The sequence below is a fragment of the Salminus brasiliensis genome, chromosome 22 (assembly GCF_030463535.1).
Source record: "Salminus brasiliensis chromosome 22, fSalBra1.hap2, whole genome shotgun sequence".
Lineage (NCBI taxonomy): Eukaryota > Metazoa > Chordata > Actinopteri > Characiformes > Bryconidae > Salminus > Salminus brasiliensis.
In genome coordinates, this window is record NC_132899.1 from 25,006,501 (window position 1) to 25,033,489 (window position 26,989).

Here is a 26,989-nt window from a genome sequence, read left to right on the forward strand (position 1 = left end):
TCAGTAATTGTATATCTACACAGAACATCTCTATGGTGCTTGTAACTCTCTTGTGTGATATTTAAAAAGAATGTCTAAAAGAATACAGTTGACCGTTGGACACATTTGGAGACCGTTTGAAAGAAATTGGACACATTTTAACACCATGTTCTTCATTCTGTAGCAACCATTTCCAAAGAAGCTCCCGATGTCCCAGTCAGTGCCTCAAATCTACATTCAGGTGAAGGAGTTCATCTATGCCAGCCTAAAGTTCTCTGAGTCACTACATCGTAGGTGAGTGCACTTCATAATCTCACCAGCTGTTAACAAAGGTCCTGTTCAATGATCCACACTCACTGAGCACTTTATTAGGAACACTAATATGCTAATATTGGGTAGAGCCTCCCTTTGCTCCCAAACCAGCCTTCCATCTACAAGATTCTGGTTCATGTTGGCATTATCGCATCACACTGCAGTTAGTTGTGGAGAACGTTTATGTTGTGAATCTCCCATTCTACCACATCCCAAAGGTATTCCATGGGATTTAGATGACTGGGACTTTTGCTTTGTAGTGCATGGTGCATTAGCCGTTAGAATTAGAACAGTGGAATTCCCCCGATGATTGCTTTGTATGAGCAAGCCCAAAGTGTGCTAGGAAAAGATTTCCTACACCATTACACACCAGTGAATCAGGGGGTGTACAGGTATTCCCAATAGATTACTGTAGAGTGTAGATCAGACTGAGCAAAATTCAATTTTTATAGATTGAATTGGCTTCAAGGTTCCAAATGCATTCCAGACCAGTGGTTAAGACCATCACAGTCTTGAAATATAGACTTAACATGCATTTATCAATCTTTATAATGATCATTCAAACCAGTACGTACTAAGAACTATTCAGTAACCTCAGTAGATTCTGAGAGTGAGGGATTGATGTAGGAGGTCCAAATATACACTATATGGAAAACAATCGAGTCACCATTCATTGTTTGTTCTGAAATCAAGGGTATTAAAAGTAGTTGTTGGATGATCACCACCCCACCTCATCCCCAACCTCCCCAATTTATCCTAAACGTTTATGAATGGAGCATCAACTATCATTCCAGAGAACACAGTTCCACTGCTCCACAGCTCAATGCTCCTCTGACCATACGTTTATGTGTATCTGCTCCAGAAAGTTCTCTATTCTATTGACAGTACTTCTTTACAGGGATTAGACAAGCTGTATCAGCAATGGGTACAACTATGGGTACAAAGGAGCTGGATGCATTTATTAGAAGGGGTGTCCACAAACATTTGAACACAAATGGTACATTTCAGTCTCTCAATGATGATTATAAAATTTGTGCTCCTTTAAAGTACCAGCTCTTTTCTCATTCTTATTTATGGTGAATAGATAGCTTAGCACACAAGCATCATCACTAAGCATCTTGCATTCTGCAAAGCAGAAGCTGTCTAGGTCACTTGTCACTCATCTCCAGTGGGTGCTGGCCCGCAGAGCTGTTATCTGAGATAGGACTGGAGAGTGTAAGTAAGCTGACCCTTAATTGAAACCTTTCTCCATGGGAAGCCCCTCTCAGACCCTGAGCCCAAACTGCCTTTAACATTCTCCACAGCCAGACAAGCTGGGGCTCCTCGCTGCCCTCCACCTCTAGCCTTCTTCACTGCCAATATTTGTTCTCTTTAAGCTCTGTGGCATTCGGCATAGCATTGTGAGGGGTCTGTGTTGTGCTTGTCATGGGATCCTCAAATCCTTTCCCCAGAGAGCTGAACCTTTTGCCCCGTGACATAGACCACGAAGCATATTGGGATATATAGTGTTACATGTAGATCGTTTACATATTGCAGCCTTCTGCTTCACCATTATTCCAAAGGCCAATACTGCAGTGACTATTAACAAGCAGTATACTGCTCATCCCTGATCTCTGGCAGCATCCACATCATGGAGTCGGGGAAAGGGTTCCCACGAGTACCAGGCACCCTGCGTGGCACCAGTGATGGGAATGTTGTTGATATTCCCTGGGTTTCACTCCGGAGCCACAGCTCTGTGGTCCTGTGTTGTAATCCCTGTTGGTACCACCACTGAGCCCCATGTTGTTGCTTGTTATGTCAGTATGGTCAGGCTGCTCCAGCCTGGGCTCCTGGCAGGAGGAACAGCAGTTGGGTAACAGCATATAGTGTGTGGGTGCTGTTGACAGCATTGAAGGCGGCTGGAATGAGTTGGAGGTGATCTTAACGCTGTGTCTTTCCCTGCTGGCTCTGCCGTAATCAATGCAAATGACTGCAAATTTCACACTCCTCTCTAATTGTTTCTTTGTCATGTTAAGGGAGTGGTAATGAGTGGCCTCTGGACCTTTCTATTGATTGTTTGCCTACCTGATCCCTCCCTCCTAATCAACACCTCACACACACACAGACAGACATACACACACACACACACACATACCCTATCTGCAAAATCAACACACACTAGCAGCGTCCTGTTAATACTCACACCTAGTTGCTGCTGCTGAGCCAGGCTGCTGTGAGACGAGTTCAGGGTTAAAGACTGTTGTAAGACAAGAAACCTAATCCTTGAATTTCTAAAATATAATTGGTTCCAGGGATGATCTATAAATGAAGGTGGCACCTGACATTATCAGATGTAATGATGGAAACAGGAACCATTGCATTGCAATTAGATAAGATGGACTTTTTTCAGCAGTTTTGCCCACATTTTCCCATTGGAGATTGCACTACACATAAGGGGTGTTAAGAAAATATCAATATATCTAAGTCAATATTGTATCAGTTAGTATTGTATTGATTCTCAAAAACACAGTCTCAATTTGTAGTTAATAAAAGTTTAGATGATGGACTGAATATCTAAGGAAAGAAATCTATCTAGATCCCACTGTGTGCTGTGGTGGTGTTAGCTTTGTGAGCAAGATAACGCTATCGCTAGGTCAGATCAGATGCATCCTGGAAAATCTAGTAAACCTGGAATTTTAAAGATTCCAAATTGTTTGTGGACACCTCTTCTGATTAATGCATTCCGCTACTTTAAATTGCACCCATTGCTGACACACAGATGTGCAAATGCGCATACACAGCTTGTCTAGTCCCTGTAGAATCAAATAGGACTCTCTGGAGCAGATAAACATGAACCTATGCCTAATGCGAGGCTTGAGCTAAAAGAGTATAAAGCCTCCCAGCATTGAGCAGTGGAGCAGTAGAGCCGTGTTTTCTGAAATGGTAGTTATGGTGCTCCATCCAGTACGTTTGGGATGAGTTGGGGAGTTGTGGGAAGAGGTGGGGTGGTGATCATCCAACATCTAGACCTCAGTAACACTCTTGACTCTGAATGCAATCAAATCCTCACAGCAGTGCTCCAAAATTTAGGAGAAAGCCTTCCCTGCACAGTAGAGACCGCTACTTCAACAACAGCAGGATACACTTTTAATACCCTTGATTTCACAAAACAAAAAGGGAGGGTCTGAAGGCAACTCTTTTGGTTTAAACGCATCACAAAATAAGCCACTCCATGGCACCAGTCATTGCATTTAAACTAGTTAATTAATAATAATTTAGTTAATAGTTAATAATTAATTAATTTAAAGAACTATACTGTTTTTAAGAGCTGATACAGTATTGCAAAGTATTCTCAATATTTCGATATATCAATATTTTTTTACTACACCTTACATATTTTCTTATACTCTTATTGATGAATAGGACACATGGGCCTTACACATTGATTAGCTTTCAGTCTTTGATTGTTGTTTAACTTGCTAGTTGGCAAAAGCTATGCTCACTGAAGTAGCACGAGGTAGGATCCAATGTAGAGCAGCAGTGGTTATGCATTCTTAGCAAATTCTTAGTGCAAAATGTTGCTGACAGCAAAATTCCTGAGTGATAACTATGCGGTTAACTTACTGTAATTGCAGGGAATCTGAAAGCACTGATGTTCATTATTTAAAGGGAGGTTTTTAAGACAAATAAACTGAAATCCGAGGAGGAAAAGTGATATCTTGCCATCTCTACTCTAAACATGATCTTAAAATCCATAGAACATAGATTTGGGTCTGCATAAAAGTTGTAATCTCATTGTGGCAACTAGCACAGATAAGTCCCAAAACTGAAATCTAAAATATACTTAAAACTGGACCTCTGTGCATCTAAAAGAATATATTTAGGAATGCTGGATTTTGCATGATGTCAGAAGTCAGTTTGTTGTTTGTTTTTGTTTTTTTTTTTTTTCCTTTTAGCTCTACTGAGATTGACGACATGCTCCGCAAATCCACCAACCTGCTGCTGACCAGGACGCTGAGCGGCTGCTTACAGAACCTCATCAAAAAGCCCCATATAGGACTAACCGAGGTCAGCATTGCATCTCTGCAGACATGACATGCATCCGAAACAACTCTTCTGAGAGTCTGGAGTGCTCCCTGAACAAGTCTTGACAGTGTGGGATTGTGTTTTGCAGTTGGTTCAGATCATCATAAACACCACGCACTTAGAGCAAGCGTGTAAATACCTGGAGGACTTCATCACAAACATCACCAACGTCTCTCCGGAAACCGTTCACACCACAAGACTCTACGGCCTCTCCACCTTTAAGGTTAGACAATTGTCGAACCCGCTTTATAATAATGTTTTTGTTTTCCTCCCCTGGGCTTAAATTGATGAGCGATGACATCTGGAATGACGTAGTAACACACAGGTTATTGCTCCAGGAGCTGTCATAAACTTTACAGAACAGTTGCCGCTTGCGGCATTATGAACTCCGGCAGCACCTCCATGCCAAGTGTCTTGATCAGAAGCCAGATTTTTTTTTCTTCTGTAACCATAAAATTGTAACTAAGCAGACAGCATTTAATTCTCACCACATTCACTCTCAGTAAGCTAGTGACAACATGTTCAGGTCGCGGTAGCTCTTTTATATTCAGCAACTGCATAGCTCGAGAATAAACAGATCTAGCAGGCCTAATGTAAGAGTGCAGCCAGAAATCACATTTACACAACGAGTGTCCATGATTGGTCACAAAAGCTTACTTGGTTTCTTTAATAGTCATTTCTTTTATGTTAACCATCACTTGGCTCATGTTATAAATTCCAAATCTGTCCCAAAATATGTTCTGTGTATAAAATGTGTAATTTTACCCATAATGCTGCATGAACATCTATATATATATATATATATATATATATATATATATATATATATATATATATATATATATATATATCTTTATTAAAGCGGCAGGAAATCTTCATTTAAATCCAGTCAGACTGCAGATGCTTGGCCAACACCAATCATAATTGTTCTGCCTTGTTGAAGGATCCAGCTCGAACCCGGCTTTTGCTGGTAGCTGGTTTCAGATTTTCTAAGCTTGTCCATGTTGGTCAATGTAGTTAAAAAGCTGGTCATCCAGCGAAAACATCACCAGTGCTGAATAACTAACTTAGCTCTTGACTTCATTTGGAGCTCAGACTAGCAGGTCTATCAGCAGGACTAGCCTGGCCTAGCTGGTAGTCAAGCTGCTTATATTGGTTGATAAGTTTGATCCTGCATGGTCAGGCAGGTTAGGCTGGTTACTTGAACGAAAACATACCATATGCTGGTCAGGAGCTAAGCTTGTCCATCGGCGTAAGCTGGCCTGGCTGTTTTTTTTTTCAGCAGGGTGATGCTGAATTCCTTCATCTGCTGTGGACCATCATAAAAATACATTCCCAGCAGCAGAAGCCGAAACCAGGATTTTCTTGGAACAGATTGGTTGTTCAATGCGTCCCAATTATTTGACACTAGTCAAAATTCACCACACTAAAGAAAATGTAGTAGGAATAATAGCCTCATTTAAGACTAAATTCTATCTGTATTTTTGTCCTTTATTATAAATATTATATAGAGAACCGTATATCATATATTGTGAGAAACCACCGAAGTCTATTTGATTAAACGAACATGGCACATCGTTCACTGAGGAGAAAAAAAATCTCTTATAGAAGACAACTCACTTATATACAGCAGTGAACACGTTAGCTCTGTTAGCTATTTGAGACTCAACACAGTTTGAGGAAAGTGTGTGATTGCTAAGGTGTGCAGGTTGTTAGTGCTTATAGGTGGGAAGCTTCCATTACTTGTTAGCAACGTTAGCCACCTTGCTCCAGTGCAAAACTAGGCTAAGCCTGAGACAACAAACAGAGCTATCTGACTTAGACGGTGTGTCCGCAGGACGCGAGGCACGCAGCTGAAGGCGAAATCTACACCAAGCTCAACCAGAAAATCGACGAGTTCATCCAGCTGGCCGACTACGAGTGGAACATGGGCGAGTCCGATGGCCGGGCCAGCGGCTACCTCATGGACCTCATCAACTTCCTGCGCAGCACCTTCCAGGTCTTCACGCACCTTCCGGTGAGGTTCACTCTGCCATGCGCTCAGTACACACCATGTTGTCCTGGTACTGGTGTGGTCTTTTACATGGTCCAGTGTGTGTTTCTGTTGGGGTTTTAAATGTACTTGTTCAGCTGCTCCCCCTCTGTGTGTGGTGGCCTTGTAGCGTATGTGTCGTTGCATGGTTGGAGTTGAAGGGTGGTGTTTTCTGTTGTTGTTTTGCAGTTGTGTCGCTGCAGCAGAAGCAGCGTTAGCAGCCCCAGTGAGAAGTATCTTGTTGCGCAAAGGGATACAAGAAAGTAGAAAGCCATTCATTTGGACTTTTTGGTGGAGAATTGGGTTACAATAGAAGTCAGGTAGAGTGATGGCTGGTCATTGGACATTGGGTGTCACCAGTATCAGATTTTTTTGGTGGTTCGGGGAAGCGCTCAGTTTACAATGCTGTATCTACAGAATCTCAAACAAAGCTCTCAGTATAACAGCTAAGGCTGTCATTATTGATTATATTAGACATTACAAAAGCAGAAATGCACTGAACTGTAATTGAACAAGTCCGGCATTAATTTCAGAGACATGCTTTACTTGAAAAAAGACTAGGACAAAACTGAGCCATCTTTAAAAAGAATAGGAAACTGGATTACGGTGTCTGTAAATGGATCTACAAGGCTCTGGTGCTTACTGTGAATTTTAGAATGTGCATTATATTCTATTTTATATATTATATTATATAAACTGGCAGTTAATATCTGCTAATTTAACGAGAAGCTACATTTGTTTTTTTTATTGGGTAATTATCTATACAGGGTCCTTTGCACAATGCCATTGAAGAACCACCTTTCCTCCCTAAAGGACCCTTCAATATATTGTTCTTTATGGAACGATTTTCTTTAAATGAAATGTAAGTGTGAACAGTTAAGGCCAAATTTCTGCAAATTTCATATTTTATTAGGAATGGAAAATGTGATGTCAAGGCCGGTTGGTAAGACGTGACCCGGGCAGAGGTAGAGCAACTGTAACTCTAGCTGATGTTCAGATGGGTTCAAAAACACTGAAAATATATCCTCTAAATAACATGGCACATCGTCCACTGAGAAGAAAAGATTTCTTGTAGAAGACGATGAATCACTGGTATACAGTAGTGGACAGGTTAGCTCTTTTAGCCCATTAGAGAAAGCTAGGGCTTCCTTCATGGTTTCATTTTGGCAGTGGTGGCTTAGTGGTTAGCACTGAGTTATTGATTACAGGGTTGTGGGTTTAATACCCCTGTCTAACCTTCTCGTAGCCTGGCTAACCTCGCTCTCTGATCCTATGGATCCTTGGACCCGTTTTATCCTATTTCATAACTAACAATGACTCATCCGTCTTCTCCAAAACGCAGCACAGTAGATGTTACTGCCTCGGCCATCTGAGCACAGCGTAAAGACCTTTAGCAAAGTTTCTTCACACTCACATCTCACACTTCTTTATGGAACCAAAAAGTGGCTTTACTCAAAGAACACTATTTTTAAAGAGTGTGATAATGACCCTGAGCTCACCATTCACTCGCTCAGCACAGTTATCTGCCAAACCACCCTCCCTTTTATTTTTAATGAAGACAGTGTGCCTGCCTGCTTTCCTCCTCAGCCCCTCCTGTGCTCATAAAGCTATTACTTTACCTCCAGTTTGGTTTCCACTGCTGTTCAGTTGGTCAGTTTGTTTTTCCAGGAATGTCCTCTTTCTTTCTTTCTTCCTCTCCCCCTCTCTCTCTCCCCCTCTCTCTCTCTCCCTCTCTCTCTCTCTCTCTCTCTCTTCTCCAAGTAACTGTAGCCTTCTGTTTCTTTCTGCCAGGCATGCTTGTTTATCAGATCTTTCTTTATCTGTCCATTTATTGTTGCCATACTTTCTTTCCCTGTTTGTGTTTTATTTTGTTGGGGGTTCTGCTCAGAATAACAACAATGATCATGCAGCGATGTCGGTAAGTAAACCCTCCTTACGCCCCCAGAGGGGAAAATAAAATCAAATAAATACATTTGAAAAGTACACCGCATGCTTGTGTCCGCTGTGTGGACCCGCCTCCTCCAGGCTTGCTTTGCTTTCTTTCTCCACGTCATGCCAAAGCGTGAACCAGATCAACTGTCGTGCCCACCTGATCTGTTCCCCCCTGACTGTCTTAACATGGTTGCCAGCATCTGCTGAACGTAGGACTTGATGAGAACGTTGACTGCGTTATCGAAAGCTTGGTCATTGACAGACTTATCGAAACACGTGGCCTGAAACGTCCTGCTGCTCTCAAATCTGCTCTCAAGCAGAGTGGAGGTGCTTTAAAGGAATACTTGAGTGCTTTTAACTTGATCTTTCCCTGCTGGGTCATTTGCTAGGGCCAGGAACTGTGATGTGTGCTGATGCATCTGCCCAGTGGGCTCTGTTCTAGCTGTATTGTGAGTGTTTAGGTTTTCAGTTATTTTCATAGTTCAGAGAAAGGTGTTAGATGGATTGTCCGAGGTAATTGTTGAGACTCTACAGATGCAGCTGATGGATCAGGTTTAGGTTCAGAATATAGATGGGGTTGAAAAACATTGGGAGTATTCCTTTACAAGTTATAGGTCAAATAGCATCACACGTTCCTCATATTTTCAACAAAATAAACAGTTCAGACATGAATGACATTAATAGAGTCATAACAAACTCAGAAACGATGTAGATTGACACAGATTAAACTTAAAAAAAGGGGGTAAGGGTATATATTGTCGCTGTCACACAAAAACCCTGTATCTCCAAATAGCAACTTTACAGGAGACCCAACAAAACCTTAACTTTTAATGGAAGTCCATGTAAAAAGAGGTCATTCCATTTCTATTGGTCCGTTCGTCATGACACGCTGACACAATGTAAAGAACAACGGCCAGTGAAAAGTGGCAGAAATGGAGATGCAGGGTTTTTGCGTGACGGCGGCAATTTAAGCATATCGCAGTCGTTAAGCCACATCCATGCACTGTACTGCAGTGTAAGCAGACCTTTTGTTCATGTAGGTCTTGTAATAGCCTGTTAGTTATTTTCTCTTCTGCTTCCTGCATAACCATAACCATAACCATCTCAATTCCTGAAGGTAGCTTTGCCTATAGCATACATACTGTATGCCACTGCTTTATACAACGAAGTTAGCATCATATCTTAGCCTTCTTCTAGTGGAGCATAAGGCCTTATGGTATATGGAAGTGAGGACGGGACTGTGTTTTTTGGAGACAGGGATTTTTCTTGGGCATGAAAGTGCTTAAAAGTTAATCAGTATCCTTAGCAGGAGGCCTTTCGTATACTCAGCTGCTTGGCCCCAGGAATTTTTGCTAAATAATTGTTTGAGCAGTTTTATTGCTGTTAAAAGCACGGTATGCAGCGATCATTATGATACCTTTAACGAAATTATGAAAAGGTTGCTGTTTTAAGTAATATCACAGCTTAGCATGTATACACAGATGAGCCAAAAATATCATGACCACCTACCTAACATACTGTTGATACTCCATGAGCCGCCTAAACAGCTCTGACCTGCCAAGGCATGGACGGTGTACTCTATAAGACCATTCCCAAACATGTGCAGATAGCAGGAGGCATTTTTACTGCTTAAAGAGGCCACTGCCATCTGAGGTTCCTCCAATGTTTTAAACTGAAGAACCTCCAAAGGTCTTCAGGGTCCAGTTCTGACGCCTACATGTCCACTGTAGGCACTTTCTATGATTGACCGGGATAGGTTAAGGCACTGTGACTGGTCTATGGCTACATGATCCCAAACACAGTAGGGTGTGATGCACTGTTCCTGTAACCATCCTTAAACATTCCCCTCTCTCAGTTTATAGACCATACTGGCTTGTGTTCTCACCACTGCTGACCGGAAGCACATGCAAGCCTTTGCCATTTCAGGATGCTCTGACCTAGCCGCCTGGCCAAACCGATTTGACTGCTGTCACAGAGTCCCTTATGTCTTTATACCATTTCTCCCACATCCAACCCATCGGATATGAGAACAGACTGTTCAGTGACCTTCTGACATGTTTCCCAGACCTCAATCTGCACTGCCGTTACGAGATAAATCGAGTTACGAGTCTTTGCATGAGTGGTCATAATGTTTTGGCTCGTTGGTGCATATGTTGATATGAAATTACATGTTTAAAAGGTTGTTTATCTGGGCCGTTATCATCTAGTATTAGTAGTTACCAGGATCACTGTGTATATCATCGCTGTCACGCAAAAAGCTTGTGGCAAAACTTTCCAGGAGAAGGCAGAAAACTTTTGACCTTTTAGTAAAAGTCATTGTATAAAGATTATATTCCAGGTCATTTTGGAGCATTTCTATTGGTCCATGGAATTTTGACACTGTGTAAGAAACAACTGGCAGATTAAACTTATGTCAAAAAAAGACAAATGACAAAAATGTGTGAGAGCGATGATCCGCAGATCAAGGTCAACTCTTTATTGACGCACACAAATGTAAATGCAGAACATTAAAATGCAGCATGCCTTAGCTAGCTCTGTGCTAGATGCAAGTTCCCCTTATTTATGCCATACAGTTGTGATTGAGATTGACCAAAATAGAACTAATCTCTAATCACGGGTTCGGAGCAAATATCGTCTGATTCTGGCTGGTTCTGAACTTGCACCCCTTGTATCAGCATGTCTAAAAAATGCGGCATGGTTACTGTCTAGGTCTTACACTGTCTTCTTCACACCACGTTGGTTGGTCGTTGTGGTAATTATCCTTGGCTAATGTGAGAAATGCAACTTAACCCGAACAGATCACTCGTGATGAAGCGTCTCTAATCACTGTTAATAGCATCCTAATGATGAACAGGGTTGTTGATGTGCTGAAGGTCTTCTGCCTGTTTGCTGGAAAAGCTCTTTTGTTTGTATGTTTTGTTCATTTCCGGATTGTAAATTGGTCCAAGATGATGATAAAAATAATTCTCCTTTTTTTTGTTGTTGTTTTTGTTGGTCATCAGCATGTATATTGGTGTAGCAGCTAGTGCATGGGTGTTTGTGTGTGAGTGTGTTGAATATGGTTGGTTTATCTTGCCTTCTGTACAACCCTGCTCATTATGAGCCTTGTCGACCTGCATGATTGGTCATTAGCAGTGTGATTTACTGGTCTTTGTGTGTCCGAACTGTAGGCCTTACCGTCAGACCAAATGTTCTCACGGATAAAGAAGTAAACTCACCAAGCATTTTTTTTCCAAGGACATTTCAGTTAGGGTGAGGGGTCTTGTTAACTAATGTACCCATATTAGATGCACGCTGATATCGGAATACGTTCATTATTGCTTAAATATAATTTGACTGATATTTATTTCAAATTTTACCTCATTTCTACCCAATTTGGATGGCCAGTTACCCAATCCCAGTTCATTTGAGCTCCCCCATCACTAGCAAAGGCTCTCGACAGTTGGAATGAAGACATCACATGAAGCCAGCCACTGCCTGTTTTTAAACTGCCGCTGATGCAACATCGGTAGGTAATCAGCGTGCTCTTAGCTCCTCAGCTCATATACAACAGCTAACAGACGTCAGTGCTGACCAACATCCCTCTAGGAGTGATGTGAGGAGTGAGTGCCGTGAGAGAACAGCCTAGCAGCATGATTCAAGCCAGACTCTGGCTACTGATGGCACGCAGCTCGTCCCGGAATTCTAACCGTTCTCCCCCCGATTTGACTTATATTTAAAGATGATATTTGATGGTGTATTTACTGAACTCCCAAAAGGATTTAGTACATTTTAATAGGTTTATTAAATTGGTAGGTTCATCAGAATTATTCACACTCTAACAATAGCAACATTCATATTTTAAAAATATACAAAATAAAAAATCAGCATTGGCCCAAAATTCCTATATTAGTGCATCTCTAATCTAGATCTACATTGCCTGATATTGATGCACGTACTACCTGCATTTCTTACATTAAAGTATCCATATAATAGATCAAATTCAATAGCTTAAACAGAAAATAGTCATATCTGTCAGTATCCCTGTAATACAGATATATGTAGTCCTCAAAATAATGTAATAATATGTAGTCCCAGATAAATGTAGTTCACAAAAAGTGTGTAGAGCTAAAACTTAAAGAAGACGAGCAGAGATCTTAAAGCTGTGATAAGTCACAGAGTAGTGTAGCATTACCTAATGTCTCTTCTGTTTTGTCCCTTGTGTGTGTGTGTGTGTGTGTGTGTGTGTGTGTGTGTGTGTGTGTGTGTGTGTGTGTGTGTGTGTGTGTGTGTGTGTGCGCTCATATAGGGTAAGGTGGCCCAGACAGCCTGCATGTCGGCATGCAAGCACCTTGCCACATCGCTGATGCAGATGCTGCTGGACACGGAGCTCAAGCAGATCAGCATGGGAGCCATTCAGCAATTCAACCTGGACGTCATACAGTGTGAATGTGAGTAGTTGTGTGAGTGGTGAACGGTGTGAACATCAGGAACGCCAGATAAAGTCACCAGTCCAGCATATCTGCTCTCTATTGGTGGCAAGGACAATCCTCCCTGTCCTTGTGCTCAGTGCAATGCTAGCCAGCATGAGTGTTTGTAAGCTGGCGGTTGGTGTTCTCGTACAAGCATGTAGAGCTGTCCAGTGACGCTGCGTTAGTGTCCGTTTTCCAGCTTAGGAGTGTCATGTGATAAGAGGAGACTTTAATAATAAAATAAAATAATAACATATATATCAAAATGTCTCTCTGCTATTAAGGATATTCATCACTCTCTCACTCTCCCTGCTCTCGGAAAGCATCTGATTGATATCTGACACATAACTGTTAGGCTAGATCCTCATGTTTATTTTTATTTTAATTTTAGACGCTAATTAGCTTGAGCCTAGCATCGCATGTTGCTAACTTACTAACAGCTTACAACTTAAGATTACCCCTAACTGTTTCACACCAGTGTCTACTAGTGGTACAACATATGACGGTTAGTTCGGTACACAAATTAAGCCCAGATTCATCACCAAATTTATCATAACTGTGCTGAGCCCGGAGTACAGCGATAGTGGCACTATTCTTCCTATAACAGGTCGGTGGAACTTCATCATGGTTTTGAAGCTGTTATTTTAAGGGAAAAATGCTACATAATGCTGTTTAAGCATCACATGCCACTCTCTCTACCATTTGAGATGATCGTGAAACTACAAAGCTGTTGAGAAACTGGGGCTGGGGTTGGTTTGCTGCTCTGTATCTGATCATCCCTACTATCAGCTTTTGCTTCACTGGGGTGTTACTAGGAAATAACCAGCCACTGTGGGAAAAGAGGGCTTTTACACAGGCATGCGCTTTAAGCACGATTGAGCGCACAGTCGGCATTCGCAGCACTTCTAGCAGTTACAAACATGACCTCGCGACTCACTCGTCACCATGCTGCGGCAGTTGACCGTTTTCTGTCATGACAAGCAGTGGAACATTATGAAATCTCTTTAAAATACTGTAAACAAGGGTCATTCTTTCCACACACCGATTAAGCCTCTTCCTAATCACAGTCATGAAGGGGGATTCCTTGAAACTCCTTTTTAGTCTAGGACTAGATTTAATCTCTGTCTGGAAAACCATCTGTAGACGTCTTAAAACTTCACCTAAGTGTAAAGGGGCCGTTTCGGGTGGATGTGCGTAACCACACATGCAGTTGGTTTTTCTAGATGCTATCCTCTTACGGTCGTAGGCACTCCAAAGAGAAAAAAATGAGCCACTTCCTTTAAGAATCTGTTCCTTCACCGAGACGCCCATGCCCCATTTCAAAAGCCGACGTGCCTGTTGGTGGATTTAGCCCAGACGCTGTAATTGCTGCTTTCAGAAACTTGTCTAAAATAAACAGACACACATCTAAGGCATGTAGCACATTTCTAATGATCTCTTTTTCCCTTTGTAGCCGCAACCCTTTGAGCTCAGGATTGAGTTTAATGACTGTGAACCGGCTCGACCTTTTTCACACATCGTATTTGCACAGAGACCCACCCGTGACCTTCAAGCGCTACCGCTGGTGCTCAGGCAGACGACCGCGTTTTGCGTGCCTGAAAACAAGACCCCCCCCCCCCCCACATGCCACACATCACAAAATATGTCTATCATCGCTGTCACATTACACATTCTGCTTGAACTTTTTGGACTAATAGAAATGGTCCAACATACAGTACTGCGTAAAATTCTTGGACATGTATCTAGGCAGAAAAGTTTATTTATTTCAATAAGAACAAAAAAAAAGACATGGTGATTTAGCATGAGTGTGTCTGAGTACAATTTACAAAGCTCTATTGGGAAGAAGGCCAGTATTTACAGTCACCATCTAATGCCTAGCTTATGTAATCAACCCATCATTAAAGTAACTCACGTGAGCTGCTGGACTGGAGCAACTGAACAAATCCATGCAGTGTCTGGAGTTCACAGAGAAGTCAGCAAGCAAACCGGTGTTCTCCTAACAGTTCAAATCAGCCACTTCACTGACCAGCAGTACAGACTTTTTTGTGTTATACGGGCTGTTCACTGCCGAAAACACACTTGAGTAAGTTTGCACATTGCTGTAGGTTTGCATTCGGAACATTTTCCCTTCTACTGTAAAGGAGTTGTTTGGGAGATACAGGGTTTCTAGTCTAGAGTATATGAAAGGGTGTGTGCAAGTGTGTATGCATTTTTGTACGTTGAGGACCGCTACAAGTTTAAAAAAACAGCCTTTCTAGCAAAATTATTGCATCAGTTATCATATTGTTGATGTCACGCAACAATCACATATCTCCAAAGTGGCAACTTTACAGGAGAGAGAAAAACCTTCTCAAGTTGAAGGTTAGTGTAAAAAGACTTTGAAAAAAATGATGAAAGATACAAGGTTTTTGCACAACATTGACAATATTTTAATAAAGCATTCTCTGGTTTCATGTTATAGAAATTCATTTATGCTGCTATTCAAGAAACGTATTATATAATATTTAGAGTATTTTCTGTAGCCATTTGAGCATTCATAAGCTTTATCAGAGGCAGAAAAAAAGCTGGCTGGCTGGCTGGCATGCGTGCGTGTGTTTGTTGTTCGTGGCTGCCCCTGTAGAGCCCTGCAGCAGGTATCACGGGGTGAAACAGAGTTCATACCTGGGTTCATCGGCACAGATACAGCAGGGAATACCCAAGCCCTCTGGCTTGCTGTGAATAGAGGAGTGGGAGCAGAGCTCGTCATGTTACGATCCTGTTGAATTCACCGGTGGTTTAGCTTCCACCGGTCAAAACACTGAGGCACTTTAACATCCGCAACCTTTGTTCATTGCAAACAATACATATCTGAGATCTGTCGCTGTTCATGCGCTGATTGAATGCCTGGCTGGTGTGTTTATAGGTTCGCTTGTCAAGTGTGTAGTAACTGGAGATGTTTTGAAAGTAGTGGTCATTTTTAAAGGGGAACAATGCTGTGTTGCACAATAAAGCTAATGGTTACACAGTACTCCGCAAACAGCGGAAGGGTAAATGCACATCTACGCTTCGTACCAATTCAGAGCTACGATGATCGATATGACGCACACTGAATTATTCACTCACTGTAAATGTTACTGAAGGCCAAACTGTGTAAGGTCTGAAACTGCATTGTAAAACACTCACATTACTGCTCTCTTTGCAGTGTTTGCCAGTTCAGAGCCTGTGCCAGGATTCCAGGGTGACACACTACAGCTGGCATTTATTGACCTTCGACAGGTATGGTACCCATCTCCTCATCATACACGAGTAGTCTAGAGTCAAAAACTGATTACACAGACTTCAAGACGAGGCACACAGACTTCAGCAGGGCAATAATTAAACTTGCCTTTCTTATATTAACATACTGAAATATCATTCTTATATTAACATATTATAATCCCACACTGGAGAAGGGAAACAAGCAATTTGGCAGCTTCAGTCTCTTGCGTCATGTTTTTCAGTTTGAACATTTATTCTTAGTCAAAAACTGGGGGGTTAACCTTGAAAAATAAAACTTTAACCATGTTAACATACTAATGAAATACACAGACTCCTATACAGACCACTGTTCTAAGCTTTGTAGTAATTTTGTGAATGAGATTGTACCGGCCTTGTCCTTCCACTGGATTTTAGTGGCAACAGCTCTGTTCTAGTCTGATCATCCACATCCAAGAGGTGCTCAGAGGCGTGCTTAGCGTGGTTCTCGATTTTGGACATGAATCAGAATGAAGGCACGGATATCAGGCACGGATATCAGGCACGGACCATTTGTTGTCATTCCTGAGATGCGTAAAGCCTGGAAAAACGTTTCTTCCTGTGTTGTCTTTGGAGTGTAACTGGATATGGGCAAGCTGCATTTCTGCATGGGTGTGTTCGCATCATAACTGAAACTGGCAAGATGAAGAAGCAGTGTTCTCAGACGGCTTTCAACCGAGCTGCTTCCCCTCATGTCTGTCCTGTCTGTTGATCATATACGCTTTCAAACCTGCCTGCATGTTTGCAGCCAGCGTGCCTCACTGTTGTTTGGCAGACTTCCTTGTCGTTGGCGGTGGGGAATCACGCACAGGTTGGAGGCGCAGCCTGTCGCCTCATTCCCAGGCAAGAGCCAGAGCCTCAGATGTGTATTGATGGGTCTTATCCTTTATCGTATTTAGATAGTGATTGATTGATTAAATATGATACCAATAACAGTTAGTCTGTATTAGTTGAATGCACAGAGGTAAATTGACCAAGTTGGCTGATTAGTTATCTTGATTTTGATTATGTAGCTTCTTACAAAAGAAACAGCTACACAGGTTCAAATACATAAGCATGTATTCCCTAAATGTTCCTTAAATACAGCTGAACTGCAGTTCACGGACTTCCATAAACCCTGAGAACTTGGCCACGATCTACAAATTGCATTGCAAGAAGCAATCCTTATGTGTTTTGACCTCAAAACACGTAATAGACAGTACTTGTAAATACTAGACAGCATGCCACAGCGATACACCTGAGCTGCTCGCTCCTGTTTGCCTGAGATTCTTGGCCAGATTACTGTGCGCGCCACCCTGCTTTGATCCTCGCCAGGTTTTTTCGGGAGGGCTCGCTGACAGCTCTTTTCAAGTGCACTCTTGCTTCCTTTCATGCGGCTGTATCAGGGAGAGAGCACTGTGGCCAGGGTCAGGCACCTCGGTCGCAGATAAGGAGAAGAGAGCGCCAGTGGTCAGGCTTTACCTCCTCACCCCGGCCTGCCCCCTTTCTAGAGGTTAACCACTCGTACCACACGCGCCGCTCAACTGAAGGGGGCAGGGGTATGCTTAGGTATCGATTTTGACAAGGGCCACAGGCAGCACACAGAATGGATCCAGTGGAATTGGCCTGTTTGAGGATGTGCTGACCCCAAATGGAGAGGTCACAATGTTCCTGCCAATCATGGGACGCCTAATGGAGACCCTTGTTTACTCTGAGCTGTTTTAAACAACTTCTTAAGCCTTTGTTAGCTGTAACTCAATCCTGTGAATGTAGCAGGGCCATGTAAGGCCAAGGGTGAAACTAACCGAACCCTTTTGGCTGACCGAATTCATAAGAACGTCAGAAAGAAATTGTTTATTTTGCACGTGGCGTACATTTACTTCATGCACTATGCTCACAGGTACTTTACGAGCACGTGGCGTACAGAATCCTAGACGTCCTATATAATTTATTATGGTCGTTATGAAGATTCTCAGTTGATTCTCATATCCTCACATGCAAAGCCCTCAATCTGTAGATTTACTCATAATTTATTGCATCAACTGTGGTGGCGAATTCATTCTACTTTTAATTAAATGCCGCAGGGGAAGCACATCACTATCAGATAAGTAGCAAACGAGGAATGTGCCCCATGTGCAACATGTTGATCAGGCTCATGTCGTGACTGCATCTTCCCGAAATGCCATTGTCAGACAGCAGCTGAAGATCGAGCATGTGTTTGCATGAGAGTCTTTTAGTTCACGGTGACCTGTCTTGGCTGTCAAAGCGAATGAGGAATTCAGATAACAAAAGCCAGAAGATGATGAGTGGCTTGCTCTGTGTGCAAGGGGTGCGCTGAGGCAGGCCGTGAAAGCGTGACGGTGGACTGCAGGGGAGTCAGGCAGCACAGACTATATAGGTCCTGACAGGTTTGAATGCTGCTGCTGCTACCGTGCACTCAGGCAGGGGCTTTCCTTTTAAATGTTGTGCCCTGTGGGTGAAATGCAATTTAGAGGGGATTAGAATCAGCCCAGCTAAGGCCTGGCGAGGAGTCAGAGGTGCTGTGATATCATCTGAAAGTCTTCAGTTGCAACCAGTCATATACTGCTGGAGTATCTGTACAGCACTGAAGACTCTCCTATTCTACAACATCCCATGGAGGTTCTGTTGGTTACTTAAGAACACTGAACACATTGATTGCATGAAACCGGTATGAGATTACCTTTGCTTTGTGACGTGGTGTATTATCTTGCAGTCATTAGACAATAAGTAAATGGTGGCCATAATGAGATGAACATGCCCCCCCCCCCCCATCAGCCTGGATTGTTGTGGGTCCATGAATTCATGAAATTCTGACCTTTCCATATGTGTGCCTCTTTCATCAGATCAGGCCATGTTTCCTTCAGCTTTCCAGTTTTGTTGCGCCTGTGCCCACTGCAGCCTCAGCTTTCTGTTCTTGGCTGAAAGAATTGGAGCCCAAATAGGGCATCAAGTAGTCGACCACCATTGACTATGACCAGCCCACCCCAACCAGAGTACAGTTACAGGCTGTAATATAAAGGCTAAAATATCAGACAGATAATAATACATTTTCCCTATTTTAGCAAGGCACCAAAATATCTGCCACCCCAAAGCACAGCAACATTGCCTGTTTGGATGGATGGGGCATCATTATCAACTCTTTTGAGCAGCGAGCCTAAATGTAATCAACTGGCCCTAAAAGACTAAGCCACCCTGGGATCTGCATTTATTGGCATTTCCAAACACTGGCAGGGTCTCTCCCACTGACCCACCCCAGTGTCCTCCTCAGTGTAGCAGCAGCAATGCTGCAGCCCAGCAGGAACAGCAAACAGCACTACATGATGCTCCGGCAAACAGGCCTCCCCAATACGGACCACATGGCAGGTGTGAAATGGAATTAGCTCTGAAGCCCACCCTTTCAAAGCTCCTTCATAATGAACGAGCCAGCCAGCAATTGTCCCCCTATTGATTCATATTAATTAGCATACATTGAAGGGAGCGATCTCTCCCCGCTAAAGGCTTAAGTACAATGCGTCTGAGGCTTGGGCCCTGCTTTACATTTGGAGGTGCAAAGTGGTAGGAAGGCGTGTAGCAGTGTGACCGCAGGCCATAGTGGAGCTAGGATTAGTCCCTGTGCAGGTTATCCAGAGGTCACCAAGGGATTTCTCTTCCTTTTTGCATTTTAAGTGCCAGCTCCCAGCTTCCAACAAGTGCTCCAGAACTAACCCCCGCTAGCAGCTCAAACGGCCCACCTCCCCCACTCCTGAAAGCCAGGCGCATCACCTTTTCAGTGAATTAAGATTAGCAGTAATGCTAGCTTATTGTCTTCATGGTAATTGTCTTGTTTATGTATGTCTTTCACCCTGCATTATAATTATCTGAACCTGCTGTTTATTTGTTTTGCAGCTCCTAGACCTGTTCATGGTGTGGGATTGGTCCACGTACCTGGCAGACTATGGCCAGCCCACCTCCAAGTATCTGCGGGTCAACCCCTCTACTGCACTAGCACTTTTGGAAAAGTCAGTATTCATCGAATAGACGTCTCATTCATTAATTTGCCCTCTGTTGTTCCAGCAGTTTTACAACACTTTAAACATCTGTTTATGTAAAAGAGGTGTTCTTGGTATGTTCTAGAAACATGTACTTGTAGATGCCGGTTCACGGTACAATTTGTTCCTGTTCATTAGCACCTAATGTGCATTTTTCCTCCCCTGTGTTTCTCTTTTACTGCTAACACACTCACCAACAGAGTCAACAGAGGGTAGGTAGAAGCAGTTTCATTCTGGAGTTCACTCTTAAGAGAGTTCACACTGTTTACTGGAGTCTTACAGCTTGAACCTCATTTCACATTTAAGCCCATCTAAATACTTCTTTCTTTACAAGCACCGCAAATGCTTCATTAATGTGTTAAATAAATATAAATAATTCAAATAAATATGCCCTTATAGAACTCCATCCGACGCTAAATGGTCCTTACAAGCTTGCTTTTTGTTGTCATAGTTTAGCTTAGCAGAGCACAAAAATAAATCTGAGCACAGTAAGTGTTCACTTTTGACCAGGGATTTAGCAAAACATTTTTAGCAATTTTCCCTTTACTCTGAAATTCTTTAAGTATGCATCTTGAATTGTGGAGCTTCAAGGCTAATGTGGCCAAAAAGTAATTGAACACTCCACCAATTTGCATAATACACATTGCATGTGTAAATTGTCGCTTTCTCACCTTAAACTGTATGAAGATGATAACCATTTGGTAAAAAAATTACCAATTTTTTTGCTATTTTACGTTTAAACTGAATGTGTGAAGCTAATGTTGCTAACATGTACTAAAGAATGCAGTAGTCACCAAAACCTTTCTGTAAATACTGGTCCAAAACCTCTCTCAACCTGCTAACCACAGCCGATATTCACTGAGGTTTTGCAGGCTGGTTGAGGTGCTTTTAGGGTGCAGAACGGCTCACTTTGAAGTATAGAAAAATATATAATATATGTAAAAAAATGTAATAATAAAAAGGTAAAACAAAACACAGCTGAGCATTTTAGGTATGTACCATTATGACCATCATAACTATGCAGTCAGCCCTTATGGTGAATACCAGCCGTGTTACATGGTGAACTTTTTGTCATGCTGTATTCCTAAACCTCTCAGACTCTGTACATGAGTTTAATAAAGACCTGGATATTGTTTTTGTGGGTTCATAGAAATCCATTTACTATTGATGTTCGGTCATTATTAGCAATGTTAGCCTCAGTCCCAGTTCTGATGTAAAGAACCAAAGTTTGGACTCCAAACATGCCAAGTAATTTCATATAGATTTGATAACATGGTTTCTGACACTATGTCACAGTATGTTAAACAAATATCTTTACACTTCGGTTACTACTGGTAACTGAACGTTCTGATATCAGCCTCCATTACTGAGTTAAATTAGCTTAGTAGCTCCAGTGCAAATCTAAGGAAGCACAGCAGTCTAATGCGCTTCCACTATGGCCCGTGGGCCGCAAGTCCAAATCCTGAACCATGCTTCTCTGCCATCCGCGGCCAGAGAGAGCACAATTGGTCATGCTTTCTCCGAGTGGGTAGGTGGCGCTCTCTTTCCTCATCACTCTTAAAGCACTGTTAGTCTGCACAGGCGTCTGTTACCTGATGCGGCAGAGCTGGGGACCTGACCTTAAGTCCTTACTCTCCTAGTGTCGGGAGCATCGCTAGTTCTAGGGGAAATTAATTGGCAGTACCAAATTGGGAGAAAATGGGGGGGGGTGGCAAATGTTTCTGATATTTTCAATTTTAGGGCTTCTGTAGGGCATAGTGAGCAGCAGACATAACTGGTTTACAGGCAAAAGCTTAAGCTACATAGACCTGAATGAAGCTAACTGCATTTCCAGTTAGATACAGCTGCACAGCAGAGCGATGTTAAAGTTTTAACACTATGGTACATAGAGAAGACCCTTTTTGCGGCATGCCTTTACTCCATAATCAGAAAACGCACCACATAACCACTAAGAGATGAAAGCTGACTTGCTGTTGTGCTGTGATGGCCTTGCACTAATGTGTGTTGTTCCTCTAGGATGAAGGACACAAGCAAAAAGAACAACATCTTCTCTCAGTTCAGAAAGAACGACCGTGACAAGCAGAAGCTGATTGAGACAGTGGTGAAGCAGCTCAGGAGCCTGGTCAACGGCATGTCCCAGCACTCCTAAACCCCACCCCCCACCCCCCCAAGCTCTCCCCCCTGTTAGTTGGCTTTGTTTCGCCAATGGTGCGCAAGGCTGACACACTACACCACAGTTGTTCATTGGTCCTTCGTTTCAGAGTGTGATGGCAGTGTTCACTATGTTCGGTGTGCAGCTGCTCACGGTGATGTAGTAAGTTCATGCAACTGCATCCCTCATGTTGTCTGCCCAAACATCTCCCACTGTGTCACCTTCCATTTCTGACCGGATTGATATTGTAAATATGGGACAAACATAGAAGTGAGGGTGGTTGGGGGGGGTGCCAGGCAGATTACTGAACACAAACAACGAAGCAGCATTTTTTTTTTTCTTGCAATGTATTTTTAATGGCTGAGAACTATGTTTTGTATATTGTGTAAGTGAAATGATTGTATCGCTACAGTGGAGCGTGTTCAGAGTGCAGGTGTGAGAGCGTGAGAGTGAGGGATCATGAAGTCCGCCTACGAGACTGATGTTCACGTTGAGGTCTTGAAATTCTCTCTGGTGTGATAGGGGAGGACGTTTTAATTGTACATATTTTTAAATATATTTAACACTACTGTAAAGTCATGCTCCCCACTGGTCTGGTTTGAGTGAAATTAGACTAAGGTAACTTGGTGGGGACAAAAACACTTTGCATGAGTATGTTTTTTTTTTTGTTTGTTTGTTTGTTTTTTTAATATTTAAAGAAGGCCAGGGGACCTTTTCATAACTTATACACTTACTCAGAACCATTTTTTCATGTAAGGGAAGATGAGCTTCAGTCATCGACTTCATTTCATTAGACACAATGTACAGGGCAGTTGCTTTGTGCCTGCAACGCTCCATAGAGTTCTTTCATTTTTATTTCCTCAGGGTGAAACGAAAGCTTTTGAGTTCAAAATGCTTTAGAATCTCTCGCTAAGACAAAACTAAAAGAGCAATAATTGGTCCGGCTACAGGTCCAGAAGCCTGTATTTCACAATTGAAACATTTCATGATTGCGTTGGCCTTGATTTATCAGCAGGCATTATTATGCACTGAATATTATTTAAGTTTGCCTTTCCAAAAAGAATATATATATATATATATATATATATATATATATATATATATATATATATATATATATATATATATGAATATATGAATATATATATATATATATATATATATATATATATATATATATATATATATATATATATATATATATATATAATTAACACGTCATTGTATATACCACATTTTCCGGTTCAATGGAATGTAGGGATTCTCTACATCATTTTCAGGGAAGGGTTCTTCCATTCCCTAAATCTAAACCATGTACAGTAGACTTTAAATATGTATTTCAAATTCTCAGCGATGCCTCTCGAGCCGTGAGAGGTCGAGCACGGTGTCATGGCTGAAACGCAAACAAGCTACTTAAACCCCTGCATTATTTCGGTGTCAAAAGAGAAAAATGTCCAAGAAATGTTCCACTGGCAGTTAGCTGTAGCATCTCTGCCATGAATTTCAATGAGCGCTTGTTTCCACAATCCATTTGTTTTTCTTTGTGTGCTTTAATAAAATGTGGATCACCAAACTGATGTTGTTTATTTTACTCAACAGATATTTATCATCAAAGCTAACTGGGGCTGGACTACTTGTGGCCAGTGTTTTTGGTACATGTAAAGTTCTTCATGTCTCATCTTCTTTTTGGGAATTTTAGTTTGGTGTCTGAAGTGCTGCTTCTGTAGTTTCTGAGAAAGCGTTCCTTCTAGAGAGAATGTAGTCTGCACTGGTGAAAGCTGAGAAGTTGCAGCATTTTTGTTTAAAGCACTCTTGTTTTCATTGCAAATATGAAAGTTGTTGACTCAGGCAGGTGAGTGAAATGTGTGAAATTTGGAAACTCAAATCCAATGTAGCATTTAACCTTTTTCCATTAAAGGTAAGTGGGTAAAACATGGCTTTATTAATACAATATCACAGATGATTTCACTCCCTACACTCCTAAAACAGATGTGTTAGAACAACATGTTTTGTTATTTAACACATCCATGTGTCCAGTTAAGGCTACATGTTTTGTGTTATTTTAACACAATGTGTTCCCTCCATTAACACTGGCAGGCGGGGTTCTAATTACACAATCTGTCAGAGATGCACATTGTGTTTGTTTGGCGTAACTGTAACAAGATCTAAAACACTAGATAAACTCAAATTCACATGCAGAAATATCTTTACTAGTCATATTTTTGTCGTTTTTTTTTCTTGGGTTTCATGAATTACCCGATACAAACCAAGTCCACATTCATTCACTGAAGGTTGCATTTAATTTAATTAGTATTTTGGTTTTGCGCAGATTTATTATTTATTTATTGATTTATTTACTTACTTAATATACATTCACACATAAACATTGCATACCACTAGTCTGTAGTTTTCAGCATGGTATGTTCCAAAATATATCAAATGTAAAAATGACAGTTTTTTCACTTGCTAACTAGTGCTAGTTCTCCATGAGTCATCTTGAATAGAACAAGAGTGACTCTCTTATAGAGTTGTGTAGCTACTGAGACTTTTACCACAGTATAAGGTTGACTTGTAAAGCACAGCAAACATGTATTACAATCCCTGCAAAGTTACTGATTTTTGTAGGTTTTTTAATTAATTAATTAATTTTATAAATGATGAGCACAACTCCTCTAAACTTTGCTCTTGAAAAAAATCAATTCAGGTGAGAGGACAGATTAATGGCCTGCTAAGGAGATCGCCAACCGTCTGCAATGTGACTAGTCAATGATTTAACACGTGTTGGACAGAAATGTCACATTTTGTATTTACCTCGTGGCTCCAGTGCAAAATTTATATATATATATACATGTTTTAGATGATTAGCTGCCCTAGGTGAGGGTGAAACTGTAAACATGAGTCCTTGGCTAACTTTACCTTTAACCCCCCCCCCGTAGTAACTAATCAAGCCAATGCTCAAGCTCATGAGTACGGTCTTCAGGACTGACTTCAGGAACCACTGGTTTAGTTCATTGTAGCTCCAGCAGATGATTTCTACCCTGGCTCTCAATAACCTTAGCATATTTAAGGCATTCTGTGTTTCCCACAGAAACACACTTCAGATTTCATAGTGTTCTGAGTATTCTGCCATCAACACCCTTCTCCACAGTCGCCACTTACAAAGAGTCTGCTGTCAGGTGTGGCACAACAATGTAGATCAGTTCATCACTAGATCAAAGTTGTCAAGCAAAATATAGAATTTCAAGGTTAACTTGTCAGTCGATTCTCACCCTGCCATTTAGGAATGATCTTTACGCCAAGATGCTGTTGAGTAACCCAGCCTTGCCACTGTGTTTTTAAACCTCTGGGTAGTTTGTAGTGAAAGGTCGGGCTGTTTACATTACATTCTTATTATTTATATTATATTTTACGTGTACTCCTCCTCTACAGAGACACACCTTGCCCTTTGTGAAGCATGATCACTGTTTGTTTAAAAAAAAAAACTGTATTTAGAAATAATATTTAATTGTATTTATTTATCAAATAAAGAGGAAATATGCTTTAAAATGGAAAATATATATTTATAATTAAGAAATGATTCACTTAGTTTTACATATCTACATCTATAAAATATGTATTTAAAGAAATGTCATTTGAACAGGGGTGTCCAAACTTTTGTATATGATTGTATATTAGGTTTTTTTCACATTGTGTCCCTAGCCTAAATGTAGAAAAAAACAATTAAAAATAAAATCAGGCCCTAGCCTAAATGTAGAAAAAAAATCTAAAAATAAAATTAGGCGCTAGCTTAAATGTAGAAAAAAAAACAATTAAAAATAAAATCAGGCCCTAGCCTAAATGTAGAAGAAATAAATCTAAAAATAAAATCAGGCCCTAGCTTAAATGTAGAAGAAATAAATCTAAAAATAAAATCAGGCCCTAGCTTAAATGTAGAAAAAATAAATCTAAAAATAAAATCAGGCCCTAGCCTAAATGTAGAAAAAAAACAATGAAAAATAAAATCAGGCCCTAGCCTAAATGTAGAAAAAAAACAATGAAAAATAAAATCAGGCCCTAGCCTAAATGTAGAAAAAAAACAATTAAAAATAAAATCAGGCCCTAGCTTAAATGTAGAAAAAAAAATCTAAAAATAAAATCAGACCCTAGCTTAAATGTAGAAGAAATAAATCTAAAAATAAAATCAGGCCCTAGCTTAAATGTAGAAAAAAAACAATTAAAAATAAAATCAGGCCCTAGCCTAAATGTAGAAAAAAAACAATTAAAAATAAAATCAGGCCCTAGCTTAAATGTAGAAAAAAAAATCTAAAAATAAAATCAGACCCTAGCTTAAATGTAGAAAAAATAAATCTAAAAATAAAATCAGGCCCTAGCCTAAATGTAGAAAAAATAAATCTAAAAATAAAATCAGGCCCTAGCCTAAATGTAGAAGAAATAAATCTAAAAATAAAATCAGGCCCTAGCCTAAATGTAGAAGAAATAAATCTAAAAATAAAATCAGGCCCTAGCCTAAATGTAGAAGAAATAAATCTAAAAATAAAATCAGGCCCTAGCCTAAATGTAGAAAAAATAAATCTAAAAATAAAATCAGGCCCTAGCTTAAATGTAGAAGAAATAAATCTAAAAATAAAATCAGGCCCTAGCTTAAATGTAGAAGAAATAAATCTAAAAATAAAATCGGGCCCTAGCCTAAATGTAGAAGAAATAAATCTAAAAATAAAATCGGGCCCTAGCTTAAATGTAGAAGAAATAAATCTAAAAATAAAAT

At 40.9% G+C, this 26,989-nt stretch overlaps 1 protein-coding gene across 3 annotated transcripts in view; it reads left to right on the forward strand.

Moving 5' to 3' along the window:
• The window catches only part of exoc6 (exocyst complex component 6), a 54,269-nt gene extending 30,974 nt beyond the window's left edge, over positions 1–23,295 (forward strand). Inside the window, exons 15-23 of one of the 3 annotated variants that reach the window (XM_072666711.1) lie at positions 164–273; positions 4,227–4,338; positions 4,445–4,579; positions 6,194–6,373; positions 8,277–8,306; positions 12,609–12,750; positions 15,953–16,026; positions 19,930–20,042; positions 22,089–23,295. In XM_072666711.1, coding sequence (XP_072522812.1) covers positions 164–273; positions 4,227–4,338; positions 4,445–4,579; positions 6,194–6,373; positions 8,277–8,306; positions 12,609–12,750; positions 15,953–16,026; positions 19,930–20,042; positions 22,089–22,221 — 1,029 coding nt within the window. In that variant the 3' untranslated portion in view covers positions 22,222–23,295. The other 2 variants (XM_072666710.1, XM_072666709.1) reach the window with 2 other exon arrangements.
• Positions 23,296–26,989: the final 3,694 nt, after the last annotated feature.